A 19,032-nucleotide genomic window follows, 5' to 3' on the forward strand; every position below is an offset into this window, starting at 1 on the left:
TAATGGATTGTCCCGACCAAACTAAGGGGAAGGGAATTAGGCCAGAAGCATCCAAAATTTAGGTCTACCTTCAGAAAATGGAAAGCTATTGTTTACAGGCACAGATAAGTGTAAAGGGTCTTCGCATTGTGTGGCCCAAAAAAAAGTCCTTGTATTATCGTATTCCCACACAGATACTTCAAGTGAACTGAAAAGTCGGAACTAACATAGCTGGAAAATAAAACAGTAAATAATCCTTGACATAACAGCCCTGATATCGATCAGTAATCAAGAGTTAAAACATGCAGGAGATAAAGTACAATATAACTTGGGCACAAACTAAGAACAGTCTTTTAGGTAGAACAGACTTGTCATGAAAACACAACCCAGAAAATCCTATAAACCAAATTTAAAGGAAATACTTCATAGACCAACACAACTACAGTTTAGCACTAATCATGTAACTCATGGCTCTTAAACATATTAAAAATTTGCCTCAGAAGAAAGGGATAGAATGAATATAACAATATAGAAGTATTATACACCATCCAATGATATGTTTCTACGACTCTTCAATTTTGTTAAGTAACCCCGTATAAGATATAAGATTATGAGCCTCCAAATACAGAAAAACTTGGAAACAATAAGCATACCCATACTGTCACATCCAAGTCAAAGTAACGTAGTAATTTGCTAACACTTTTACAGACTCCAAAATCCAAATTATTCCACCATTTGGAGCATCTCTAAATTCTTAGCATATCAATATAGAGGCACAAGGACTGAATTGCATTGATAGAAAATTGGTACAAAGTAAAGTAGTTAGGTTATCAAATCAATGCATGCTTAAAGATAGTCGACATTTGTAGAATCTAGACATCAATCTGTCTAAAATCTCACAATCTATGCACTCAACACACAAAGCAGCTTTTGCTTACAGTTCACTCATTCCTTAAAGTAGGAATAATTCCAGAGCAATAAGCGATTAGGTATATTGAGTTCAAGGCCTTGAATAAACAAGAAATTAGTTCCGTATGAACAAATGAAAATCCAGATATATATGCATTGCAGCTTCTTTGATTACAAAGTGAATTCAAGAAAAGAAGTAAAGCATAAATAATATTCTATTCTCATTATAATCTATCACAAAAATATGTGAGTCCATTACATTAAGATAGCACTAAATATTTACAATACCATATGGGAGAGAGAAATTTCGGATCTCCTCCATAATCAAAATGCCAGAACCAAATATGGCATTTTGATTTTACATTACAATATTATTTGTCAACATCCAGTTGAACATGACAAACGAACGATCATCAGCTCTCTGCTAACAAAACGTTTCATGCCAAACACAATAGACCATTAAACACGACATCTACATTAACAAGCTTCTAAATCTGCTACTGAAAGGGCTCATACCGACACACAAGACCATTAAACACAACATCTACATTCGTTAACACCTACATTCGTTAACGAAAACGAAAACTTCTAAATATACCTTAGCACCATGCAAGTACCAAAGCTTTAAGAGCAGCAATCTGGGCAACGAATCAAGCCATTCTCATTGCATTCCAAGCATTTTTTAGGCAACTCTTCATCTTCGTCAAACACTTTTCGACTCCCACTACAGTTCCAACAAGGCACAAACCTGACATCCCCACAACCTTGACAAACAAACCCAGGTTGTCTCCTTGGGAACCCATCAAGAATCTTAGCCAATTCCCCAACTTCAAACATGCTTTTAATCACATCAGCACCACCAACGTACTTGCCCTTTATAAAAACCTGAGGCAAACTCACTGTCTTCTCTTTCAAAACGCTTTGCAACTCTTTCTTGTAAGCTGCATCCATGGAGATATCTCTCTCATCGACCCAAACTCTAAACCCTCTAAATATCATCTTAACAGCATAACAATCCTCGTAAGTCCTTCGAATCCCTCGCAAACTAGTTAAATAAACAACAATTCGATCTTCAGTTCCCGGTAACCTTATCGAAGAGTTATTAAAGCTCAAAGAAAACGAAGACGAATACGCAATCGATTTCGAGGGTCTCAAAACAACTTTGGGAGAAGTTTCTTTAGGACTGGCTAAGTTCGATGGTGAAGACGAAGACTTAGCGGATTCGAACAAATTGCAAAGCTTTTTAACTTTACCTTTGACGGAATCGAAGGAATTGTAAAACCTCGAAATGGAAGCTGCTCGATTGAGAGACGACGGGCTGTTGAGAAGGAGATGGAATTTGGGGGAATTCGACTCAGCTGCCGCCGTAGAGTTCATCGTGAACGAACGATTGAAGAACAACGACCCAGATGATGATTTCGCCTTGCTGTCTTCCATTTCTGCCATCGACCCAGATAAAAAAATCGCAAATTAACGGAAAAATTCAAACTTTTCCGGAAAAAAAATCAAGATTATTGGGAATTGTGATTTGGGTTCTTCTTGATTTCGTTGATAAAACAACTAAGAAATAGAATCCCTTCCAATCGGTTGAAAGAAGATGAAGGCTTCTTCTTGTTAGCTTTTTTTTTTTTAATTGTTTATTTGGAGAATGGTAACTGAAGAAAGGAGAGCTTTGCTTTTTTGTAGGCGTAGCAGCAAAGCAAGAAATATTTCTTGTTTCTATGTTGCTTAATTTTAAATTTACAAAATAATTTATTAAACCATTTTTTTTGTACTGATCAAATAAATTTTTTTCTAAATCTGCTGAAAACAATATTTTTCAAAAAATTTGAATTTAAAATAATATTCAGGTATATTTATTTAGTCCTTCTTACGTCATTTATCGTTAAAAGTAATTTTTTATTTTTATGTGATACAAAACGGTCAGATAAGATATCATTTTAAAATAATATTTAAAAAAGAATTCCTGATAAAAAGGAATTTTTATTAAAAAAGCTTTTTCTTAATTAATTTAATTAATAAATTATTATATATAATGTATGAAAGAGAAAACTTACTGTGTAGGTGAACAGGAAATGAGGTAGAAGCTGTCTCTTTTGAAAGACGCGGTTTTTGGGCTTTTGCCGTTCTTTGAAGGGTGTGATTTTTGGAACAAAATCATTTGTCTATTTATATATATTTTTTATTCACAATAAACTCACGTGTATAACACTTTCCACTTTCGTTCTTTTTTTTAAAAAATAATCCTAATAATAATAGTAGTCATAAAATGGTAAATATAAATTATTTACAGTGTGCTCTCTCAGTTTCATCCCACTGTTTCTCTTCTTTTTTCACAATTTTACTGTGTGCTTGAAATTACTGCCCACAATCAATAAATTCACAATTAAAAGGAAAATATATAGAGAAATAAAATAAATGGAATTATAAAAAATTTTAAATTTTAATTTTTTTAAAATTGTTTTTGGATTGAGCATATCTAAAATAAAAATGGAAATAAAAGTTTTGGATAAAATTATCTAAAATAATCCAAATTGTTTAAATGAGTAAGTTCCAATTTAGTTAGTAAGAATAATAATGTGCATTTTTCCATTTTCTTTAATTTAATTTTGGAGAGCTGTTCACCTTCACCGTATATGCTTCACCAATAAAACTCATTAATTTAGTAAGAAAGGACGTTTATTTTCTATTCTAATGCATAAAAATCAATCCTTCCAAATTAGAAATACGAGAGAGAGAAAATAAGATAGATACGTATATTAATTCAAAATTATATATTTTCAAATATTTTCTTTTCTTTTATTTCATTTTTAACTCTACAAAGCATAAAGAAAATTATGTTTTCCATCATTTTAATTTTTACCTCTTCGATTTTCCATGTTTTTAAATTTCTTCTCACTCTATAAAACAAAGCCTATATCTCAAATTTGAATATAATAAAGAGATCGAAATAACAACATTATCTTTTAAATCAAAACAATTTTGAAGAAAAAATTTATTATTATTTCGATTTAACTATAAATGATCCGTTATAATAAAATAAAAATATTTCTTTTATCCAAAGTCCAGAGGAATCATAAACAAATGAGACATGACACCCTAACCAAAGAAATTATGGTCGACTAATTAAACCTTACTCTCTTTCCTTTTAATATAAATAAAAGAATTAAAAGTTTTAGACCTAATATTGAAAATATTTGGAAAATAATTTTAATTCAGTCAACTTATCCATAGTGACCAAATTAAATTGAAATTTCGGAATAATAAAGTTGATAAAATTATTAAATATTATTTAAAATTGACATTAAATCCACATGACTTCATTAAAAGAAATTCAACCATTATTTTCTTAATGAATTACTGTACCATTATGTTAACAATTTCAAATTTTGAATGGAAAACTGATGTTTGGCTTTTAATGACTCATTTCAAAGTCAATGAAGTGGATGGGAGCTGGTGGGCGGATTAAAGTTTTGATTAAGTTATAAGCTAAAATCATTACTTCAATTTTAAATTTTTGTTGATGTTTTTATTCCGGCTTAATGATAAATTTGATAATTAACGTTTGCATATTTTGTCAAAATGGTTCTAATTGTATTTTTTAATTTTTTTTTTGTTGCCATCAACCTTTGTACATTTGTTGAGAAATTTTTCTATTGAGTTAATTTTTTTAGATAATTACATTTATTTGTTTAAATTAAGAGTTATTTTTTAATTTAATGTTTTTTTCCACATGTAATTATCTTGTTGGATTATCTAAGTAATAAATTATATCTCAATAAAAAGACTCAAAATACAATTAAGGCCATTTTGACAAAACATACAAACATTAGTGGCCAAATTTATCATTAAGCCTTTTTATTCATTCTCATTTTAGTTTATTTTATTTTATTTAATCCATTTATTTTTACATGAAAATCAATATTTTGTGTTCTTTTATATTTATATTAAGACAACAAGATTAGTTGATTGAGCCTTAATTTAGTGACACTATTAATTAGGAAAACATGAGTTTAAATGCTTAAGTATGTTTTTTCTTTTGATTTAAGAGTTGAGAGATTATGAATAAAAATAAACATTTATAAAAGTCTTAAGGGTGCAAAAAGCCCTCAATTTAAAAAAAAATTTAAGCATTTGCTTTTTTTCCACACTTATTTGGGTACTTGAACTTTCAAAATGCATCAAAAAGGCTCTCAAACATTTAAAAAAAAACAATTAAGCCCTACCTTTTTTGCACTCAATTGGGTACTTTAACTTTCAAAAAACATAAAAAAGACTCTCAAACTTTTCAAAAAAATAATTAAGCCCTGCTTTTATTAAAATTATAAAAAATTAAAATCAATAAAATCTATAAATATTATTATATTTTAATAAAAATAAAATATTATAAATTCATTATAAATTATTAAAATTATTAAATCATTAAAATATATAAAATTTGTAAAAATTTAAAAATCATAAAAATTTTAAAAATCATAAAAAATTTAAAATTTTATAAAGTCGTAAGAAAATTATACAAAAGGTAAAGAAATATAATTTTCATAAAAATTATAAAATTATCCTACCAAAAGAAGTATTTTATAATTTTTCTATAATTTTATTGATTTTTATTTTTATCATTTTTCGCCACATGTCACACTATGCTGCGACACGTGATGACTTTAATTGAAAAAAAAACTAAGGGTCATTTTTTATGATTTTTATAAAATTTTATAATTTTTTATGATTTTTATAAAGAAATTCTAATTTTTAATAAATTTTAATTTTTTATATTTTTCTAAAATTTATTTTTATTTTTTATAATTTTTAATAAGAGCATGGGCTTAATTTCTTTTTTGAAAATTTTTGAGGGTCTTTTTGATGCATTTTGAAAGTTCAAGTGCCCAACTGAGCAAAAAAAAAATCAGGGGCTTAATTACTTTTTTTGAAAAAATTTAAAAACTTTTTACACCCTTAAGCCTTTATAAAAATATATAAAAATAGATTTATTCAATTTATTTTATGTACATTAATCAAATTTATAAAAAATCTTTTATTAAAACCTCGAACTCCCTTTTTATTGGTTTAATAGACTTAAATGATCAAATTTATGATATTTATAGTTTAGCAAATTTATCAAATTAAATTAATCTAATCTCATTTTATAGATAAACACGATTTAAAGCGACAAGTTTTGGTTGAAATGATAGTATATACATTAATAAAACTCATTTATAAAATATAGTTTTTTTAAATAATCTCATTATAAGTTATTATCATATCAGCTCTTTTTGACATGATGCCTAAAACTACCTATAACCCCTCCCCAATTCATAATTAGGAGGATAATGCGCTTCAACGTACTCGAACTCACATCCTCATGTATTGACAATAATGTCCATGCCAATCAAATTAAGACTCAATCAATCATTTATAAAATATAGGGAAATGTTGTCCCAATGGTGCAGTGGTGTGATTTAGTTACATTTCTTACCTTCTTATCTTCTATTTTATCATATTCAAATAAAATACCTAATTATATGATACAATTTTATGTTGTTGATAGGAGTCACGATAAATCAAAATCTGAATATAATGTAGAAATATGATATTTATGTATTAATTATGCTCACAAATAAAAGTATATTAAGCCAATATATTATATTTGATGTACTAAGTTTAGGTAAAAATAGCAGAAATATATTCACAGAAGATTATGATTGCATTCAAATATAACTCATGACATCTTCTATATTAAAAATTTGGGGCAAAATTTATATTTTTAACCACCATAGTTTTGTTTTATTGAAACATTTATATTTTAAAAATTAATCGGATCTTTAATATTTCAATTACGTACAAAAATCATATCGAAGTAATGTTTTTGTAATTGGATCAGTGGTTGAGCTGTTAGGTTACTAGTTTTTGGTTTGACTAGTTGGTTCGGTTTGATTAAATGAATTATTTAAAAAATCATAAAAATAAAAATAAATGTTTTTTTTAGCTCGGTTCAATTTGTACAGTTTCGCAAGTCAACCAATTCAACTTCTTTATCCAGACCAGTGTACCGACTAGTCTGGTCCAGTTACAACAACCTTGTATCAAAGAGGAAGTCTACATGACAATGTTTTTTTGAAACCGAACCGGTTTGATTAAAACGTATTAAAATTTTTAATTTTAAAATTTTTTATTCAGCCGGTTTTTAAATGGTACAACTGGTTCCTGATCTAACTTGTTTAAAGTCACTTTTCGAACCGGTCCCCTGATTGATTTTCGATCCGACCAATCCGGTCCAATTCAAACAAAATTGTTATATAGTAAAAATAAGATTTTGAAATAAATTTAGTATAAGATCTACATTTTAATGAAAAATTTGATGATCACAAAATTTATTTTGCAATTTTATGAACCTCGAGAAATTATAAGGCAACATATGGAGAATTGTGTAAAATTATTACACGGTACATAACATCTTTTATAATCTTCAAACATATATTTGTTTAGAATTAGTTTAATACGATATAGGTATTTTAATATTTTAAAGCTTCCTAATATGACAACATTTTAAACAAGTAGTTTTATTTTAATTTTGTATATATTGTATATATCGTATTATTATTTATTTTAAATTATATGTTTTATTATTTAATAGATGTTATTTTCACATACATATATATATTTTAAATATGCAGTTTTCACGTGCATACATTATTAATTATCATTTTAAGTCAAATTAGTTAAATTAGTATAACCACGGTCAATCCATTATTCATTAAAATTTAGAGAGAGGTTAAACGTCTATTGATAGCAAGTTAATTTTGTGCTTTTAATGTATCTATTTTTTGGATCATTTTTAATAGAATACTGTTAAATTTATCATTTATTGCTTAAATCTTATCAAGGATGAAATTAGAATGCCAAAATTAGAAATCAAGCAAAGTTAAATTGGAACAAGAAGCAAAAAAATAGGCCGAATTGAAAAAATGGCTGAATTAGTGGCTGATTAAATCACATTTTTGAAGTTGTCAAATTCTATAAATAGAAAAAAAAGAGTTGATTTTAGTTGATATATTATTAAGAGGAATTATGCTAAATATATAAATACCTTATATTGGTGGCATGAAAAAAAACAGATTTGAATGGAATTAAATACAATTAATGCTTTCTTTTATCTCATCCAACGTCCGTAGCTTTTGAGTTTCTTGTCAATTTCCTTCTTTTTCTTTCTTTTGTTTCAATTGCTTTGTATGCCTTTTATCCTTTTTCACCTATCACAATTACACTCAAATCCACTTTTAAACCCCAATTGAGCATGATTAATTTAATGCTCAACAAAACCTTATTTAGCCTTAGGTCGGTTATCATTCCTTTTAAAAATCGTGAGATATGAACCCGCACTAAAACCTTTCAATGCAATATTCATTATCTCTTCGAAATATGGGATAGTCATAATCATCCATTTAAAAAGCGTGCGTTGGGTTGGAGTTGTTTCACATATAGTTGGGAAAACGAGACGGTCGTCTGTCGAGTTCGAATTCTCTCGAATAAGTTGGCGTGTTCAATTGGGAAAAGCCAGTTGGATTCCATCAAGGGAGACAGTGATCGAATTTAAATGACCCACGTGGTTAAGGTTGTTAATTCGAGTTGGGGCTTTTCTAGATCGCAAGTCTGTTGAGATATTAAATTGCGGACACGTGTCACGTGATTAGATAATCAATAAAGGTTGGTTTGTAGGTCAAGGAGAAGTTAGTGGTTGGGGCATCCTTGACCGCTATAACCAGCTTATCGTTTGGAAAGAAAAGTTTACTTTCAATGATCGATTCAATTTTGGAGTGTACCGAGGTTGAGGTTAAGCATTAATATATTTGATTCACCGATTTAATTTAATTTCCTTAATTTTATTTTGCAATCATAATTCTGTTTTTATTTTTTTTTATCAACTAAAATCCCCCTTTTAGTTTTTTTAGCTCTGCAACGCACAGGTCGTGAGCATAACTAAGGGTGTGCAAAATTCGGGTAAAACCGAAAAAATTCGGTTAACCGATTGAATTCGGTTAATCGGTTGGTTAACCGAATTTTTTCGATCGGGGGTCGATTAATTTTTTTAATTTTTTGTTTAACGGTTAATTCGGTTAGAAACTGGTCGGTTAACCGAATTTTTTCTGTTTAACCAAAAAATTTAATAAATAAAATTATAATATATAAATAGGCCCACTATTCACCTAAACCTAATTTAAACCCTAGTATTCAACCCAACCCAATTACCTAACCCAACCAATCATAAAAATTATAAATAATTTAATAAATAAAAATAAAATTCTAAAACTAAAACTAAAACTAAAACTAAAGTCTAAAAGTCTAAAAATAATTTAATTATGTAGTGATTTAATTCGGATAATTCGGTTAATTCGGTTAATTTTTAACCAAAAATAAAAAACATATAATTTTCGGTTAACCGATCGAATTAACCGAAAAAATTTTGGTTCAGTTAATTTTTTTGAAAAATTTCGGTTTGGTTAACGGTTAAAAATTTTGAAAGGTCGGTTAATTCGGTTAATGTTATTTCGGGTCAGTTAACCGAATGAACACCCCTAAGCATAACAATTGTCTAGACTTAGGAATCTGATTATGTAAATAGGAAAATTAGGAGTCCCAATCCTGTGGGATCGATCCTACTACTTTATACCACTATTTAATTATGTTAGAGTGTAGGAAATTATATTTGGTGGTTTTGACACCCATCATCTATTGATCGAACGTTTATTTTTTCCTAAAAGATACCAAAAGAAATTTAGAGTCAGATTATTAAGGCTAGTTTAGCAATACTTTTAAGAAGCACTTTTGGGACAAAAAGCTCTTTTGAGATAAAAACATTCCAAAACAAGCTGCTTTTGAGAGAAAAAAGTACTTTTCAAATGCCAAAAGTTGATCAAATGCAGAAGCAGAAAATTTTGAGCTTTTACTGCAACCTGGTTTCGAATTACTTTTTCGCACTCATTTAAACACACCAACAATATATTTTTTGATTACTACACACCAACTAAAATAACATTTTCTCTAGTTCTTTCAACTTCTGGAGCAATTCTTTGAACTACTTTTCCTTTGTCCTCCTTCTTCAAAGATACATCTTTTGATCTTTGTTCCTTCGAGGTATGCTTTTTATGTTAATGTTATGTTTTTTAGGTTAATATCTAATATGGTTTATATATTCAAATTACATTTTACAAAAAATTAATACAATTTATTTTAAATATATTTAACTTTTCTAATTCATGTATTAAAATATTAATATAAGTTACAATAAAAATTTTATAATCTAATTTGATGTATTTCATATATAATAACATTAACGAATTTTAATATCATTTAAATACATCTTTTCTTCCTTAACATCATTATGTCTAAAATATACATTTTATCTTTTAAAAGTATTTTTTACAGCAATACTACACTTAAATTTAAAATCAAAATTTTCAAAATTAATTCTGATAAATAATATTTAAAAGTACTTTTCAACCGCAATACTAAACAAGCCCTTAATTTTTATTTTTATTAACAGAAGAAACCAATTGCTGTATAACGATCACGTTTGTACGAAAAAGGGTGAAAATTAAGATATACCGGCTCGGCCCAGAATTTGGCTCAGTTCGGCCCAACTAACTTTTATTTTGCCAATCAATTTCTTATTTTATAAAGCAAGCCTACTTCATAAAATTGGACCGCTCGATGCCAAGACCCGTTAAAAAAACTGGATTTTTTTCTTGGAAATATTTCTTAAAACGATATTATATTATAACTTACGTCTAATTCTGCACTCAGTCCCTGTACATTTAGATTTTTGAAATTTAGTTTTCTACTTTTAATTATATAAATTTATTGATTTGATTTGAAAATTAAAGTTCAATCGATATTACTTTTAAGCTTATTTGGTTGACTATTGAAAAATTAAATCAATTGAAAATTAATATTTTCAATAATTTAAAAAAAATTACACATGTTTGATAATCTAAAACAAAACAATTTGATAGAATTTTTTATAAAAAGTATAGAAAATGATTAGTAGATGAAAGCTACTTATCACTTAGTGGAGATATTTCAATTAATTAATTTTAGTTTATTTAGTTTAATATTATATTATCATATAAAATCTTAATGTTTAAAATTTGATTTTGTTTAGAATAATTTGAAATGTTTAAAATTAAGGATAAAATGTAGAATTTCTTTTATAATTTAAAATCTATATTTGTAAAAAATATAATTATATTTCGTAATTAATTTTAAATAATATATCAAATGATTTTAGAAATTAAATTCAGTACCTAAATTTTCAATACTTAGTTTTTCAACACTTATTTTGTCAGCACTTAATTTTTAAGTTTATCAAACAACACCTTATTTAAATTTGAATATTAAAATTTAACAAAATTCTATTAATAGCATTATTAATTCAACTTTTAATTTTAAATTAGATAAGTAGAGACACTACTTGGGAATTAAAATTAGAGGGATTGTTGACTGAACTACGGTGGATGTAAAATCTTCAATTGACCTCAGCCTTGAGTTCAATCCATGGAAAACTCGAACCCATTTACCTTATCAAAGAAAAGAGAGGGACTAAGTTTCAAAGTCTAAAGATTACGGAGACTGGAGGCACAATTAAACCTGAGATTTAATATAAAGTTTTAATTGAATTGTTGAAAATTCTCATGGATCTTTTTATGATTTGATTGGATGAACACTGCGGCAGAAGTGAGTCAGAGTGGGACAAATGGCAGTTTTTGGTTCACTTACGTTCATGGCAGTCGTGCAAGCAACGAACTTACGTGGAGAAATACAAATAAAAAAAATATCCAAATACCCAATTGCTTGAACTGAGTTAAATCAATCAAACTGTGGCGTACAGTTTCCGTTATTTTTCCTTCACTTTCCATTTGTTGAAGCAGAGGGAAAGTTTCAGCAATGGCGGCCATGAATCTGGTTTCAGCTGGGGTTCACTCTTTCAATTTAAAGGCCGGTAAAGGGTTTTCAATTTCCAAACCCAAGGGGTGCAAATTGGGTCCGCGGGCTGCTTTGGTAGAAGCCGGACCAAGAGGCGATGGTTCCCCGGCGGCTCTGCAAGTATCGAGAGGGGACCTTGCGGCTGACCTGCAAGCGGAGGCCAGGGCCATGGCACGAGCCGCAAATGCCTCCGTTTACAGCCCCGAACTTCTTGCCAACAAATATGGGTCACGACCTGTCCAGGTTAGGCCCCAGAAAAATTGAAAAAAAAAATACACTGAAAATTTACTCTAATAATAATGATAATAATCAATTCAAAATCGGTGTAATCCAATTAAGTTAATTTGGTTATCTATAATATTTTGTTTGATTTCAATCAATTTTTAGGTAAGCATATATATATATATATATTAAAATTAACCATTATCATTCTTCATCGCTCTTAAATTCATCACTATTCTTTTAAAATGCAAGAAATAATTTATGGTTTAAATTTGAACATAATTCTTCTATCTTTTATTTATCAAAAATCGATCCTCTTGTTAGAGGTTAATTATTGAATATTGGTAAAAATTCAGAATTAGGGATAAAATTTGATTGTGAACGAATGGAATTAAGATGGGTTTCGTGTTTGGTTAACGGCGATGGAATTGATATGATGAATAGGCGGCGAAAAGGACATTGGAAATATTGGTAGCCTTAGGCTCATTTGCTTTGCAACTGTTGGTGGATCAACGGAACGGGACATTGGATCGAAACAAGAGAAAGCGAGCCATTAAACTAAAAGGCATATTTACCAGATTAGGGCCCACATTTGTAAAACTGGGTCAGGGTTTATCCACTAGACCCGATCTCTGCCCTCCTGAGTATCTCGAGGAGCTGGCTGAACTCCAGGTAATTTTCTTTCTTCTACTTCTTTCGGTTTTGTAGATTAGCCCACAATAATCAATAAATTGGAAATTTATTTGAATACATGTTTTTGGGTGATTTATGAATTATAAGTTAAAAAATAAATTTATAATTAATCTATTTATTTTTAGGGTAAACTACCAAAATAGTCACTTTTGTTTGGCTCAAATTACATTTTAGTCACTTATGTTTGAAATGTTACGTTTTAGTCACTTTTGTTATCACGTTGTAACATTTTAGTCACTGAGCCATTAGTTTCTGTTAACGGTGTAACAGTAAACTGATGTGGCACGTTAAATCATCATTTCAAACAAAAATTTTAAGTTAATTTATGCAATCGGTCCCCATATTTTTTCGTTTGGAGCAATTTAATTTTTTTTTCTTTTATGTTTTTTTAACTTTTTTTCTTTTCCATTCTCTTATGCTTCTCCCTTTGTTTTCCTCCCTTCTCCATTTCTTTCAACGTAGTTTTCTATGTTTTATTTTTTGAACAATTAAATTTTTTCGAGTGAGACGAGCTTGTGGACTAGTTACAAATGGAAAGTATAGAAAACTATATTAAAAGAAATGAAGAAGGAGGAAAATAGAGGAGAAGCATAAGAGAATGGAAAAAAAGTTAGAAGAACATAAAAGAAAATTTTAAATTGTTGAAAATGAAAAAATATAGGGACCCATTGTAGAATTTAACCTAAAATTTCCGTTTGAAATGATGATTTAATGTGCCACATCAACTTACCGTTACACTATTGTCGATAATTAACGACTCAGTGACTAAAATGTTACAACACAATAACGTAAGTGACTAAAACGTAGCATTTCAAACATAAGTGACTAAAATGTAACCTAAGGCAAACAAAAGTGACTATTTTGATAGTTTACCCTTATTTTTATAATGTAAAAATAAATATTATATTTAAAATAGTGAAAATGATTTAGAATTTTTATATAAAAATATTTTTTGAAAAATGCAAGTATTTATTATTATTATTTACTTGAAATTTTATTTTTTAGTTTTTAAAATAATGCTTACTAAAAAAATTAAGCCCTTATAAAATATTTTCAAACTTTTATTGAAAAGAAATTAGTTAAGTTTTCTCGTTAAAATTGATTATGGTAAATGATTAGGCAAGACAATAACATATGACATGTCAACGGTAACTAATGTTTATGTGACAAATGCCTGAAAATTAATTAAGCTCTTTCGTTAAAGTTTATCGTGACAAATGATTACACAAGATAATAGTATATGATATGTCAACTGTAGTTGATATTGATGTCACAAATTCCCTCCACTACTTGAAATAGTTCAGTTGATTGTGGCAAATGATGCAAGAGAATGGCATATGACATGTCAACTATAGCTTATGTTGGTGTGGCAAATGCCTGTCGCTACTTGAAATAGTTTGTTGGTTCGACTTTACTGAGTATTGTATGTTACTAGGATGCGCTGCCTACATTTGCGGATGCAGATGCATTCTCATGCATCGAAACGGAGTTGGGGATGCCGATCGAATCCCTTTTTTCTTCAATATCTCCATCTCCTATTGCGGCGGCCAGTTTAGGCCAAGTCTACAAAGCTCAACTTAAGTATTCAGGCCAAACTGTTGCTGTCAAAGTACAACGACCTGGTATTGAAGAAGCCATTGGACTTGATTTTTACCTTATAAGAGGCTTGGGATTTTTCATCAATAAGTATGTTGATATCATCACAACCGATGTTATCGCCCTTATCGATGAATTTGCACGCCGAGTTTACCAAGAGCTCAACTATGTCCAGGTTAGTTTCTCTACTATGTTACATGTAATGTTGGATATGGTGCGTGTTTTCAAGTCTTTTATATATCGGACTACATTTTGCACACTCATGTTTAAGAATGTATTGGATACGATGATTTCAGCAACCTCATTACAACATTATGCTTTTGATTCCCAATTTCGTTTTCAATAAGGAAACATCCTTAACCACTCATCAATTTCTCTTTTTATTGTTTGTTTTCTATGTTTCCAAAGAGTGGATTTGGATTTAGTTTTGTATTGTATCGTTTGAATGTTATTCACATACTATATAAAAAAATTCACATATTTAGTTGGGGTCAAATCTCTATATCTATGTTCATACATGGTATCTAAGCAACATAGCTTATATATGTTAAAACCTTGTAGTAAAATTACTTAACATAGCTTATATATGTTAAAACCTTGTAGTAAAATTACTTACTTGTATCCTTTTGAATTTGTGAAACAAAATTCATGTTACTTAAACTCTTTATTTTTTAAATATTTCTACCACACATATTTGAATGCAAGTATGAGGATATGATCTCAAGACAGGACGTTTCCCAATTCTAAGAGCATGAAAAAACATAGAAAAAAGTTAAAATTACTTGTGTAAGATACACATCCTTGTTAAACATTCACATTCGAGTCCGAGTGATCTTATAAAAGAAAATAATAAATGATGTGCAGTTTCTTATTCTATATATGAGATGTTAATTTTAACAGGTTGCCTGCAGGAGGGACAAAATGCAAGAAAATTCAAGAAGTTATATGCTGACAAAGAGGACATCCTTGTCCCAGATATATACTGGAATTACACAAGTGGCAAAGTACTAACAATGGAGTGGGTTAACGGAGTGAAACTAAACCAACAAGCCGCCATTGAAAGCCAAGGTTTAAAGGTTTTGGATTTAGTAACTACAGGCATCCAATGCAGCCTAAGACAACTCCTAGAATACGGATACTTTCATGCCGATCCTCATCCTGGTAATCTTTTGGCGACCCCCGAAGGGAAGCTGGCTTTTTTGGATTTTGGAATGATGAGTGAGACACCAGAGGACGCAAGATCGGCAATAGTAGGGCATGTTGTTCATATGGTGAATAGGGATTATGAGGCAATGGCTCGTGATTATTATGCTTTGGATTTCTTATCGACTGATGTAGATGTTTCTCCCATTGTGCCAGCTCTTAGGGACTTCTTTGATGATGCACTTAATTACACTGTCAGTGAACTTAACTTCAAAACACTTGTTGATGGTTTGGGTAATGTTTTATATCAATACCCTTTTAATGGTGAGCTGATATTTCTTTTTGTCCATTTACTTTTGAGCCCTATAATTCAGTTTGGTTAGTAATTACTAACATTTTATGGAGGCTAATGGTTTGGTTTTTAATGTTGTTGCAGTACCTGCCTATTATGCACTGATATTGAGGTCGCTTACGGTGCTAGAAGGGTTAGCCCTGTATGCTGATCCTAATTTTAAAGTGTTGGCTGCCTCATATCCTTACTTTGCTAAAAGGCTTCTCACTGATCCTAATCCATATTTGAGAGATGCTCTCATAGAGTTGCTTTTCAAGGATGGCAGGTTCAGGCATGAATTTCCTAACCAACTTATTTATACATCATATTTTCTCTGTGCATTTGAGTTCCTGAAATCTAGCTATGTCTGACACGAGTATGTTTAGTTTTATAAACTTCTTTTTCATACATATGGAAGGTCCTTAGAGTATTATATCATTATACCCATGTAGAAATATGTATTGGACACGAGATCAGATTAGGGTACTTGAAAAGTGAAGAGTCTGTAAACAGCATAGCTTGAAATACCTATAATTTTTGTTTGTGACAGGTGGAATAGACTAGAAGACCTTCTTATTGAGGGAAGAAAAGACCGAGATTTCTCTGCAAAAGATGCATTACAACCTGTTTTAAGGCTACTTTTGGGACCAGACGGTGAAGAACTTAGAAATTTAACAATTAAAGAGGCAGTTCGTGTCACTGAAGCCATTGTTTTAGGCTCAGTCGCTGATACATACAACTCTGCACCTTCTTTTATTCAAACTCTAATGATCAATGGCAATGGAAATGGAGCGCTTGCAATAAGCACCGCTGATTTGGAAGCCACGATGGAGCTTCGGAACCAGGTTTTCAGAATCTGGGGGCTTCTGAGTTCCTCTGAAAATTTCGATCCGGCACTTTTGCAGCCTATTTTACAGGTAAGTAAACCTTATTTCTGGTATAGTTTGTTTTATGTCTAGCACTTATATCTGACACAAATTCGAACATAGTATAAAGATATGAATATGACTCTCCATATATGCTCTAAATACGTGAAAAAAACTTATAATTTTTGAATATGACCATCTTAGAGGCATATCAATATCCGATACTCTCATTAAAGTCTGAATACCATAGGTTACTACCATAGAAAATTATACAAAAACACAGATATTCAGGAAGCCTCATTGGTGCAACGATGTTATATTTTTATGTCAGAAGTTTATCTTTATTTATTTTAATGTCTTTTGTAAGTTCTTTTCTCAAAATGTTTTAAATGGTTGATACATAGATACACCCTGTATGAGGGCTGGGATTAATTGTTAATTGAGGGTTTAAAGTTGCATAAGTTGCTCTCCTTGGCATCTTACTTGAATACTCATTTAGATTATTCAAATTCAAAGGTGAATATCATATATGAGTACGCATAGGAATATTATATTCTCGTATCTATATCCAAATATGTAACGTCTTGAGTCTAAAATGACTGTTTGCACTGAGACTTGGCAATCGCCTCTGGTTGTGCTAACATTAGAAGTATTGTCTTCTTTGAGCACTTATCGAACCCTGAAAAACTTAATCTCCAAAGACATTCTTTCCATGGTTCGAACTAAGGGAAGTGCACTTCAAAGGCCGGTGAGTGTGTAAAAAGAAAAATACTTTCGGTGTAAGCGCACTCACAGGCGACAGTTAGGGTGACACTGACATGGATAGTGTTGCATTTGGCTGAAACCATTTTCTTTATACAATTATTACACTGAATGAAGTTGGGTAATGAAAGGTGGGTTGTGGAACAGGTCCTCCAACAGCCGGAGGGACGCAGTCTAGGGGGCCGAGTAGTTGGAGGGGTCACTCAGCGACTTGCAGCTCGCTTACTGCAACAACTTCTTCGAACACCAACTGTTCCTACTTCCTCTAGTTTATGACCATTGAATTTCCAGATAAAGTTTACAGAATTGTATGTTTATGAAACATGTTAAAATCTGCAACTATATTCTTTGTCCTGTGATTTAACATTAAAAAAGATGTAACAAAAATGATACACTTGTGTTTTGGAATGTATAGTTTTACCATTTCCAGCTATCCTTTACAGAGTCAAATTGGTGAGACCTTTGAGTCGTCGGTTCAATGAACTTAATTACCATACTTAACTTCAAAACTTCAAACTTGCTCCAGCTCGAGTTAAACTCAGTTTTCATTTTATATTAAATAGTATTAACAACCCCGCAATGCGTTTCAAATTTTCTTTCAAGCTATATAATTTATGGTTATGTTCGAGAAATTGAAAAAAATAAGTGTTGGAAAATAAGTATTGAAAAATTAAGTGTTAAATTTATTCTGTATTAAATAATAAGCATGTCTATCTATTTATCATTTTACACTTTTTGTAGAAAAATCCTATCCGGTAATTTTCTAACTAATCAAATATGAATATTACATTCATCTTTGAGTAAATGTATGGATAAATTTCTTTATTTACAGCATTGAAAAAAATAAAATGTTTGGCAAGATCGTAAATGGATTTGTGAGTGGATGTACATCATTTAAATTTAAAATAATAATTATTTAAAAATATATTTTTAGTCTGAACATACTAAATCCGAGATGTAGTTAGGGGGTCTGGCAGGGGCTCAGTCTCCCTAAAATAAAAAGTTTTCTTTTAAAGTTATTTAAAATTTTAAAAATTTTAAATTGATAAAAATAAAATTATACATTGACTCCAAAAATAATAAATTTTGATTTAATCTTTTAAAAATTATAAAGATATAAGCTATTAAAATAATAAAATTATATTTTTACTATCGTAAAAATTACAACTTAATTTCGACCCTAAATTTTTTTTTTGGACTTCGCCCTATGCTAAATTGACATTTGAAATAACATACAAAACAATACTTTTAAATATATAAATTAAAAATATAATAAAACTAATTAAGTAATAAAACATTTTCTCTAAATTAAATCACTATAACAAATTATTAGATTTTTATATTTTAATATTTTATGTAAAGAAATTTTGATAAAAAATTATCGCAATAATTTATGTTAAATATGAAATGAATTGAAATACAGAGAAAATAATTAAAACACTAAACAAAAATAACTTCAACATAATATATAAAAATATATATAAATTCATGCATTTATCTATTTATAATGATAAAATTATAATACTACAATATCTAGAAAAAAAAAAAAAGAGA

At 29.5% G+C, this 19,032-nt stretch overlaps 2 protein-coding genes across 3 annotated transcripts; one reads left to right on the top strand and one right to left on the bottom strand.

The window, feature by feature from the left end:
• Positions 1-1,085: 1,085 nt before the first annotated feature.
• LOC105776752 (uncharacterized protein At5g39865) lies at positions 1,086-2,583 on the bottom strand. The gene has a single exon (XM_012599644.2). The coding sequence runs from the start codon at positions 2,332-2,334 to the stop codon at positions 1,513-1,515; it is 822 nt and encodes a 273-aa protein (XP_012455098.1). The 5' UTR covers positions 2,335-2,583; the 3' UTR covers positions 1,086-1,512.
• Positions 2,584-11,654: 9,071 nt separating this feature from the next.
• Positions 11,655-17,911, top strand: LOC105777531 (protein ACTIVITY OF BC1 COMPLEX KINASE 3, chloroplastic). Of its 2 annotated transcripts, none has more exons than XM_052622232.1 (7): positions 11,655-12,108; positions 12,532-12,759; positions 14,216-14,551; positions 15,288-15,843; positions 15,956-16,136; positions 16,401-16,767; positions 17,626-17,911. In XM_052622232.1, exons 1-7 carry the CDS (start codon positions 11,827-11,829, stop codon positions 17,752-17,754), a joined length of 2,079 nt encoding a protein of 692 aa, XP_052478192.1. In that variant the 5' UTR covers positions 11,655-11,826; the 3' UTR covers positions 17,755-17,911. The 2 variants fall into 2 exon arrangements, with proteins under 2 accessions (XP_052478192.1, XP_012456314.1); XM_012600860.2 differs by having other exon boundaries at positions 11,660-12,108; positions 15,956-16,142.
• The last annotated feature ends 1,121 nt before the right edge of the window (positions 17,912-19,032 follow it).

The sequence above is a fragment of the Gossypium raimondii genome, chromosome 10, assembly GCF_025698545.1.
Source record: "Gossypium raimondii isolate GPD5lz chromosome 10, ASM2569854v1, whole genome shotgun sequence".
Classification (NCBI taxonomy): Eukaryota; Viridiplantae; Streptophyta; class Magnoliopsida; order Malvales; family Malvaceae; genus Gossypium; species Gossypium raimondii.